At 38.4% G+C, this 10974-nt stretch overlaps 1 protein-coding gene across 1 annotated transcript in view; it reads left to right on the top strand.

Annotated features, from left to right (window-relative positions):
• LOC106475213 (metabotropic glutamate receptor 4-like) overlaps positions 1–10927 on the top strand; it is a 14933-nt gene extending 4006 nt beyond the window's left edge. Inside the window, exons 2-4 of the mRNA XM_022379384.1 lie at positions 1762–2298; positions 6686–7954; positions 9173–10927. Of these exons, the coding sequence (XP_022235092.1) occupies positions 1803–2298; positions 6686–7954; positions 9173–9306 (1899 nt within the window). The 5' untranslated portion in view covers positions 1762–1802 and the 3' untranslated portion in view covers positions 9307–10927. The remainder of the gene's footprint in view (positions 1–1761; positions 2299–6685; positions 7955–9172) is intronic.
• Positions 10928–10974: the final 47 nt, after the last annotated feature.

The raw sequence follows: 10974 nt of genomic DNA, 5'->3' as shown, positions 1-10974 counted from the left end.
CCCATTCATGCCGTCTCCAGCCATTAATAGGCTCTTTGTTCACCCAAGGGCTCGAATCCAGAATTTTGACAATATGAGCCCTCAAGCATACCCTTGAGACACTGGTGGAAACGCCTGGTTAATTTGTGGAACATTCCAATAGTTGGTTTCGAAAGTAACTTCTAACATATTACTTTCACAGAGCCCCCCAGTGGCACAGCGGTATGTCCGCAGACTTACAACGCTAGAAACCCGGTTTCGATACCCGTGGTGTGCAGAGCACAGATAGCTCATTTGTAGCTTTTTTGTTTGTTTCTTCTCACAAAACCTAAAAAAAAAACGAACACAGAAGACGACGGATATTTTCACCCATGTATGTGTTTGTTTGTGAGTGTGTGTATTTGTCAGCAGGATTTCTCGAAAACAGGTCAGTAAATTTGGAACAAAGTCGGTATACATTTGTACTATGACCCAACTTAGAAGTGATTAGTTTTTGGAGGGTCAAGGTCAATAGAAACCAAAAAAGAAAGCCCTGTCTGTTACCATGGGGACCGATTTTTCACACTATTTGTGCTCTATAACTCAGTAAAAATGATCAGATTTTGATGAAACCTGGTGGACATGTGTAGAAGATTATTCCTCATTGTTCTGCCAACAATGGTCCGTGTCAGTTGATAACTTCGGATATACGGACACATTTTCGTATTTTTTGACGGCCCGAATATGATCAACGCTAGGTGGCTGAGGTATGCGCTCTAATGAGTGTCCCTCTAGAGTTAATGATGTTTTACATCTTTTATACTATGATTGTTAATTCGGTATTACATAAAACATAAATTATTATTTTCATAGGCACTGCCAGTGAGAAGGCGGGATATCAGGGGTAAATAACCCACAAAACAGCTTGTTATTGAAAAAAATATAAAGGTTTTTTTTAAATTCTGTTCTGCCAATAATATGAGCGTGTTTTCAGTAAAGAAAAATAGTCAGTATCCAGGATAAATTCATTATTTCCTCAACGTTTCACCTTGCGGCATTTTCAAGAACTTTTAATAACTCCTACTTCATTTCGTTTGCATAGCTACATTTACTGTTTACCTAGGCATAGTTATTAGATATGATTTTTTTTTACATTGTTGATCTTTTGTTTTCGCTTTTAAATAAATATTTTCTTCGCCGTTTTTAGATTATTGTCATGCGTTTACTATTGTTACCTTGCCATTGTTGATAAAGAGGCCGCATGTTATTATTTAATAACATTATTATTATTAGGAACACATTGTTATTATCATTTTAATTCAATTAGCCGGTTGTCTGCCTCTTGATAAAGCCTTAAGTTGAAACTGTGAAGAAATAAATATGTGCCACTGGATACTGGCTGCTCTTCTCTTCATTAAATGTGTTTACACTCCAGCGTGTACTAAATTAGCTAAATAACAAGAGTAGTAATTTATAAGGTTTTGTCGGCATCAAATTTTGTTTTACAAAACGAACTCGAATACAAAACTATATGTACAGAATGGTCTGTCATACAGTGATGTCTCGGTGTTAATATTCTTCTAATTGAATCTAAATGCCCTAACAAACGTGTTATCGTTCACTGAGTGTATGGAATGTTTAACAAGTTTTCATCATTTAAACGGTCTATGGGATACTTACTAACATGTTATGTTTCAGTTAATGTATTGAATGCCTAAAAGCATGTTATTTTACAATGAGGGTATGGTATGCCTAAAAAACACACATGGAACACTGAAAGACCATACTATCGTATCTTTATAGGTGTGATAATATTTGGGTCTGATCAAGAAGTTGCTGGAGTCATGAGAGCGGTTAAAAGAAATAATGCTACAGGATACTTTTCTTGGATTGGTAGCGATGGCTGGAGCGCACGATCCCTCGTCTTCGATGGTAATGAACCTCAAGTAGAGGGAACCTTATCTGTCCAACCTCGTGCCCATCTTGTGCAAGGCTTTGATAAATACTTCATGGGTTTGAACGTGAAGAATAACAAGAGGAATCCCTGGTTTATAGAGTATTGGGAACAGTACTTCAACTGTAAGTGGCCTAAGAGCATGACGACGCCGTACAATCAGAATTACGACAGGTACTGCACTGGGGATGAAAAGATGACGTACGAGAACGGATACGAACCTGAAAGACAACTCCAATTTGTCAGTGACGCTGTTCTAGCTTTCGCCTACGCATTTCGTGACATGCACCGAGACCTATGTGGCGGGAAAGAAGGCATGTGCCGAAGAATGGATCCCATCGATGGTACAGAGCTCTTAAAGTATCTGTACAAAGTTCATTTTACAGGTAAAAACCATTCGATAAACAATGTTAAGCACCATCTTTCGTAATATTAAAATTACTTCGGATAAACATGCATTTCTATGTTTTTAACTGAACTAGACACAAAATGAAATTTTGCCTTCGTAACGATTTTCTTGGGTGTTAAGAATACTGTACTTTTAATAAAACACCTTATATTCAAATGGCTTATAATTATTGCTACTTTCTTATCTGCTTTCTCACTCATCTTTTTTTTCTTCTTTTTTTGTATTTCTAATGGTATGCAGCTATGTCTCGGAGCTCATCCACCAGTTTTACAAATGTCTCTCGCGAGTTCAAATCCCGGCACCTAACATGCTCGTCCTTTCAGCAGTGGGTGCGTTATAATGTGATGGTCAATCCCACTTTTCGATCGTTAAGAAAAGTAGCCCCAAAGTTGGCGATAGGTGGTGTTAACTATCTGCCTTCCCTTTAGTCTATCACTTGAAAATTAGGGACGGCTAGCTCAGATAACTCTTGTGTAACTTTGCGCGAAATTAATAAACAAACAATCACCAGTGTTTTTATTCTAAAGTTATTTAAGTATCTTTGTTTATAATTACCTTGGTTAACATACTTTCGGATTACAGTTAGCCTGGTTGCTATTATCCCACATTACGATTACCCCTGACTGGTGCTCTACCAAATTACTATTATCCCATGTTACGATTACCCCTGGCTGGTGCTCTACCAAATTACTATTATCCCATGTTACGATTACTCCTGGCTGGTGCTCTACCAAATTACTATTATCCCATGTTACGATTACTCCTGGCTGATGCTCTACCAAATTACTATTATCCCATGTTACGATTACACCTGGTTGGTGCTCTACCAAATTACTATTATCCCATGTTATGATTACACCTGGCTGGTGCTCTACCAAATTACTATTATCTCATGTTACGATTACCCCTGGCTGGTGCTCTACCAAATTACTATTATCCCATGTTACGATTACACCTGGTTGATGCTCTACCAAATTACTATTATCCCATGTTACGATTACACCTGGTTGGTGCTCTACCAAATTACTATCATCCCATATTATAATTATCCCTGTTTGGTACTCTACTGAATTACAATTATCCTGATAACTATTATTCCGTATTATGTTTACCCCTGGTTATTATCCTACCAAGTTATAATTACCGCTAGTTAATACTCTATAGAATTATAATGCCCTGCTTGTTAAAATAACGGTTTTCGACTACCAATGGTTGATATATATATATATATATAAATCAATTAAAGCAGCTCCCTGATTATTATTCTATTAGATTATGATTACCTTTAAGTGCCGTCTTCGTGTAGGCCCCCGGGCTTAAGGGCTTATAACGCTAAAATTCGGAGTTTGATCCCCGATAAAACACGGTCTATATCTTTGTGCTTATTTAACAACAAACGAATAGTTCATCCTCGCATGATGTATTTATTTTTTCAAACAAATCATGTCACTCGTCCATTGCGTGCATTTATCGTAAACACATAAAAAATCATACGATAAATAAAATAAATCGTTGGTCTGCCTTGAAAAACCTCACTACCACCGACGAATGAATCATGTTAATGGTTATTGTACATCTACTCACGACATTTTGTCAATGAAAGACAGCAGCAGACAAAATCAGAAACCGGGGTATCCAAAGTATCAACAAGAAATAGAGTTTAGTCCTACCCCCAGGGTCCCGTTGGCTGAGCGGGCTTATAATGTTGACAATCGGGTTTCGATACCCCCGGTGGACACAGAACAGAGAGTCAATTGTGTAGCTTTGCGCTTGACATCAAACAAAAACTGTCGTTAGAAACGAAAGACAGTTAAAATACGATGAAGAATTTATTTAATTCTGGGGTGTAACAGAAGCGCTGGCGTTACATTTCGTGTAAAGGGACTGTTGACTAGTTCTATGCTGTAACGCAGCTCGAATAACTAGGTTGTCATGATATAAAAGACTGATTAGTTTAGGCATTAGTGATTAATTTGTTTTATTTACTGAATATTTTATTATTGTTTAGTTTTTGTTATAATAAGAGTTAAAAGCAAACGATTGTAGGAAGTTTTGTTAATAATTCAATGATATTGAGACTATCGAACGTCACGTGCAAAACACTGACGTCGAGAATACAGAAGGTGGGCAGACGATTAAGTGATAAAAATATAAATAGTGTGAGAAGAGCGGAAGCAGCAGATAAATAATAGCAAAAGTGACTAAAGTTACAAGCAAGGAAAGTTCGGCGTGAAGTTAACTAACGTACAAGTGATAGGCCTAACGTTTAATATGTTAAGAGTAAGACTAACGGTAGAAAAGGAGATAAGAAAAATAATTTATTCCGTCAAAGCGTGGTTCTAAAGTAATTGAATCAGGCTGAGTGCATTTTGACAAAAGGAACAGAGGATATTCAGAAGAACGAAGTTGGTAACGATTACGGTAACTCGCACCACAATTGCAAGTGAATCACACGCAGAATACTAGTACAATAGTATTAGAGAAGATAGTTCAACTTGTCAACTTAAATTCTAAAGGAACTGAATAGGCCTAAGTGGACTTTTGACAAGAATAGAACTATATATAAATAGTGTTTATGATATGCCTGTAATCTCTATAGTGTGAATACTTTATTGTAGGTACGTTTAACTTGTTCCGAATATATACATTATTTGAAAATAAGTAAAGTGTGCGCTATTTATTCATCGTTGAATTTATCGCTAACAAGTCACAGACACCTACTGTGATAAATTCCTAAGCCCAACAACAACATAGTATATATATTTATACTATTAAGAAATATAAGTAAAAGCCTTTTTATTTCGACAATAGGCGAGAAAATAGATTATATTTTAAATTCTGACATAGGTAATAATTAATTCATGCAAGTTACATTAGTAATCTTAGGCCTTTTCGATCTGCGGCCCGGCACGCTAACCGCTCGGCAACGCCTGATCCACAGATTTGTTTTTTCTTAATGAATATAATTTCACTACGTAAGTGATCTGGAAACACATATCATATTGAAATCTACTGGTTCTACCTAACTACAGCTCGTATAACCAAGTAATAATCAATTCGTGCAAGTTATACACGGGTATTTGTTGTGACTCTACAACCGCTAGGACAAATTCTAGGTCTCTTCACTAATAATTGAAAATGGACAAATGAGACGAAACATCGAGAGACACGTTTTCTCTTATTGGATGAAAGTAAACTTCCGTCATTTTATAAGCGCCACCTTATCTTTATGTAAGCCTTTCTTTGGTGTTCGTACTTTTAATGTGATTTGGTTTGGTTTGAATTTCGCGCAAAGCCTCTCTGTGCTAGCTGTCCCTAATTTAACAGTGATAGAATAGGGGAAAGACAGCTAGTCAACACCAGCCAATGCCAGCTCTTGGGCTACCCATTTATCAACGAATAGTGGGATTGACCATGACATTATAACGTCTCCACGGCTGAAAGAGCCAGCGTGTTCATTGACGGGAATTCGAACCCGCAGGTTTCGATTCGAGTGCACTAACCACCAGGCCATACCTGGCGCTTCAATGTGAACGACGCCTTATATGACACGTGGGCTAAACGAGACATTCAAGTTCAGGCATGTCCATTCCTTATATAGAACCACTGACCAGAAGAATAAAAACAGTCAACAGTACCTGGCGCTTATTATGCGGTCATTAGCCGCGGATGAACGATTCATAGAACGGCTCCGAGTTTTTTTCAAGTACAAACTTTTAGCTCATAGCTCGATCATCACTTGACCGACTTGGGATCTAATTAAAGTTTTGGATTCAGGAGGTCAAACCCTTTTGATTGGTGTATTTGATCACGCCCTAGGTCTCATAGATTAATGTATCTCATCCTGCCTAAAATAATTTCAACTTGAGGGTAAGCTGGTAGAGATTCTGATGAGTAATAAAATCTGATTGGGTATACGCGAGCCCCACGCTTGGTATTGCTTGGCGCACAAAACCAAAGCTAATAAAAAGGGAAAGAAAGGTCTTATACATTAGTTTACTCTAATCCTCCCTAAGAGGATTTCAAATGCCGCGGCTATTGAGGATTCCCTCTCGTTTTTAATCAAATAGGAGTTCTGTAATGCCCCCACAGCTTTTGAGAATTCGAAGGTTATTCTGCAGTATCTCACGAGTCGAATCTTGGGCCTTTTCGATCTGCGGCCCGGCACGCTAACCGCTTGGCCACGCCTGAATAAAATTTTACTTCACGTGTGATCTGGAAACACGCATCATATTGAAATCTATTGGTTTTGTCTAAGTTCTATCGGCTTTGTGTGTATTTAGCGTGATTTGAAAATATATTATATTAATAAACGTCCGTTGGTTTATGACCTTCGAGTTTAATTTTCTGTTATGTTATCGTAGGTTTAAGTAGAGACGAATTCCAATTTTCCAGCAATGGCGACGGACCTGCACGTTACAACATCATACACTTTAAACAGATGGAGCCAGGAAGTTATCAGTGGGTCCGAGTGGGCGAATACAGAAATGGTCAGTTGACCCTGAATCTCTCGAAAGTCCAGTTCCACCTGTACGAGCCAGAGATGCCGCCCTCTGTCTGCAGTTATCCGTGTTTAAAAGGTCAGGCTAAGAAGTTGGTAGAAGGGGAAAATTGTTGTTGGCATTGTTTTAATTGCACCAAATACCAAGTTCTCCTCTCCGAGACTCAGTGTGTAGAGTGTCCTCTGGGGTTCCTCCCAGACACTGACCACAAAAGTTGCATTGCTATTCCAGAGCTGTATATGAGTCCAGATAGTTCCTGGGCCATAGGAGCGCTCGCCTTCTCTACCACTGGGATCTCTGTTACAGTGTTCGTGATCGTCGTGTTCATTCGGTATAATGACACTCCAGTGGTCAGGGCGTCCGGTCGGGAACTCAGTTACGTTCTCTTGGCCGGTATATTAATGTGCTACGGGATGACGTACGTGCTGGTCCAGCGCCCAACAAACTTTATCTGTGGTGCGCAGAAAGCCGGTATCGGTTTGTGTTTCTCCGTTGTTTACAGCGCACTTCTGACCAAAACCAACAGAATCGCTCGGATCTTCAATGCCGGTAAACGGAGTGCAAGAAGGCCAAGCTTCATTAGTCCCAAATCTCAACTGGTCATCTGCGGAGCGCTGGTCAGTATCCAGATATCAATTACTGTCGTATGGCTAGCTTTCACGCCCCCAAAGGCGATTCATCATTTCCCGACTCGAGAAGATAACCACGTCGTGTGTGCAGCTTCTATTAACGCCAGCTACATGGTAGCCTTCGCATACCCAATAACTCTAACCCTCATCTGTACCGTGTACGCTATTCTTACAAGAAAGATACCCGAAGCATTCAACGAGTCCAAATATATAGGTTTTACCATGTACACCACTTGTATTATATGGCTTGCTTTTGTACCCATCTACTTCTCCACAGCTGAGCACGTGGCTCTTAACGTTACCTCCATGTCGTTAGCTATTAGTCTCAGTTCAACGGTAACTCTAGTTTGCCTGTTTACTCCTAAACTTTACATTCTGCTATTACATCCAGAGAAAAACATCCGCCAGTCGATGATGCCTCAGAACAAATATGGAACTTTAAAAAATACTACGTTAACCACCACGTCGTCGGCCCGGGTGGAATCGGGCACGCAATCTGAAGGTAAGCGACCCCTGGATATATTTTAGTTTGGGACTTTTACTTATTTTATCTTCATGGAATCTTTTCGTGTTTATTACAGATAAGAAAATTAAAACAGATAAAAATTAAAAGTATGTCATTCATTTCCAAGAGTCTCCCAGTGGGTCAGCGGTAAATTTAGGGATGTATAACTTTAAAATCCGGGGTTCGATTCTTTGCGGTGGACACAGTGTAGATAGCCCAATGTGTAGCTTTGCATTACATTTGTTTGTTTGATAGAAGTTAAGCACAAAGCTACACAACGGGCTATCTGTGCTCTGCCCACCACGGGTATCGAAACCCGGCTCCAGACATACGAGCAAAAAAAAACTCGAAATAAAACTATTTTCTTTGCTTGGTACAATTGGAGCTATTATAGTATTATCATATAAATTGTTTGAATCTAAAGTGATTTACATATAAATATTTTTTTTAATATATAGAACCTTTAATAATTTCAAACACATCATATACAGGCCGATATTATCTTATTTATTTTCAGATAATTTCGTAGTGACGTCAATAGTTCAAAAATCGAAGTAATTGAGCAGAACAGTCGATTAAAGTCAGTTTCACGCCCGCATTGTTTAAATCACAATACTGAGGCGGCAGAAATGATGACGTCTCAGTGACGTCATATTGATTAGAAACTAGGAAAGAATAAAACGTCGCATATTAAATATAATATTCTAAATGATAAATACTGAATACAATTAATCAATTATTTTACCTATGTTGTAACATTGAGAAAAGAGTAGCGATCGGGCCAAACAAAGATTATCTTTAAATCGCCTCTTCTTAAGTCTCGTGCAAAATCTCTAACTCGGTATAATTACACTAATGCAATGTACACTAGGTATGGCAAGAAAAGTACCATTAAGGTAATGAAACATTGTGCTGGCGGAGTTTTCACCTCTATCGCATCCCATGCGTGCTTTAGGAGAAGTTTTCATTAGTCAATGGCAACACCTCCTGCAGGGATACATATATATATATATCCCCATTTTCACTAACAACTAATACATTCGTCACTATAGATAGATACACTTCTATTCCGAGTTCTTGAATATTTGTTTTCAGATTTTGTTGGTGGTAAAAATTCGAAATTTAACTGAAAACTAAATCGTTCGATCAAATGAAAAGATATACTGATAAGCTGACTTTTTTCTCTCTCTCTCTCTCTCTCTTCCTTTCTTACAGACTACGAAATGAGCGGGAAGATCCGTTCTTTTTGTTCCATCAGCAGTTCGGTATCCCGGATCAGTTGTGCTACACAGACTCCGAACGGACCACCAGCCGAACTTAGCTACGCAGATAAGGACGTTTTTCTGTGAGGATCAGTTTCTAGATCGCCCCGCACTCCGACAAAACGGATCAAACGAGTTGTCTACAGTGGGGATCTACGCACGTGAATAGCAGCGAAAGTGAAAGTAACGGAAACGATATACATATCGTATTCATAGATGCGATATTTTCCGCGCGTTTGTCATTTACCTGATTATTGTTAGAGTATAGATATTAGGGATTTTTTTTCTCGAACATTCTTCAGCGTTACCATGTTCACTTCTTCCACTTGTACTCCGAAATGTAAATAACTCTCTAACATTAGTTATCACATGACGATTGTTTAACATTATCGAAACATTAGGTTGTTGTGGTACCGCAATAAAAAAAAAAGTGTAATAACGACCACAGCAGCCACCTGGATGTTATCATTTTCTGTTGGTAACTATTGAGAGTACTTAATGATATTATTGTTAACATTTCAAAATATATATTAAATAAGCGTTGATTTTCCTGCCGCTTGAATATAGTAAACCCCTGAAATTTATCGTATGGAACGAACTGAAACACCTTCAAAGTACCACGTGTTTATTTCCTCGTGAATAATGTGATATTTCAAACGGATGTGGTAAGACAAATGGACCGTTAATAATGGGGCTCCGGTCGTAAAGTGATTACCCATTCGTATATATATATATATCCTTGTTATTTCAAGTAAAGAGCGTAACGCCCTTCCCGAGATATCACAGGATCCTATAAAAGTTGCAGCTAGTACAATATCGTGTAGTTTTTCTGAATATTAAAACTATGTTCGAAGTATCGAATGTTACCATATAGTTTTGGTTTTAGTTCTCGGTTAACAAATGATGTGTTACTGCTTCAGGGCTGAAAGACACTAAACCTTCCTCTCTTGTAGTACTATGTGACAATATGCTAATATTTTAACACTATATGAGACTGAATGTGCCCTTCTCTGGAAACTTCATGACGCCAGTAGTGCTGAATGATACTAGATGTGCCATTTCTTGAGGTGACGAGTAGTACCAAATATACCAATCATTTAGCACTCGACAACTTTGGATGTGACACTTCGTGACGCCAGTAGTGCTGAATGATACTAGATGTGCCATTTCTTGAGGTGATGAGTAGTACCAAATATACCAATCATTTAGCACTCGACAACTTTGGATGTGACACTTCATGACGCCAGTAGTGCTGAATGATATTAGATGAGTCATTTCTTGAGGTGATGAGTAGTACCAAATGTACCAATCATTTAGCACTCGACAACTTTGGATGTGACACTACATGATACTAGATGTGCTAAATGATACTAGATGTGGCATTTTGTGAGGTGATGAGTACTACCAAATATACCAATCACTTAGCATTCGACAACTTTGGATGTGAGACTACATGGCACTAGATGTGGCATTTTTGGAGGTGATGAGTACTACCAAATATACCAATCACTTAGCATTCGACAACTTTGGATGTGAGACTACATGGCACTAGATGTGCTTCACTGTTGTTACACTGAATGACATAAATGTGACACTCGTTGAACGACACTAAATGTGACATTATTTTAGTGTTGAATAACATTGGATAATCCACTCTTTTAATTCGGGACAGTAACGAGTGTTTTATAATAGCGGATGTATGTATCACTGTAGCTCTGAATCTAATGAAATAATTGCTTTGGTAATGAACGATAG

Source organism: Limulus polyphemus, unplaced genomic scaffold, assembly GCF_000517525.1.
Source record: "Limulus polyphemus unplaced genomic scaffold, Limulus_polyphemus-2.1.2 Scaffold8231, whole genome shotgun sequence".
In the NCBI taxonomy this organism is placed as follows: domain Eukaryota; kingdom Metazoa; phylum Arthropoda; class Merostomata; order Xiphosura; family Limulidae; genus Limulus; species Limulus polyphemus.
Note: the sequence above shows the minus strand (reverse complement) of the source record. Positions and strands in the feature narration are given on the sequence as shown.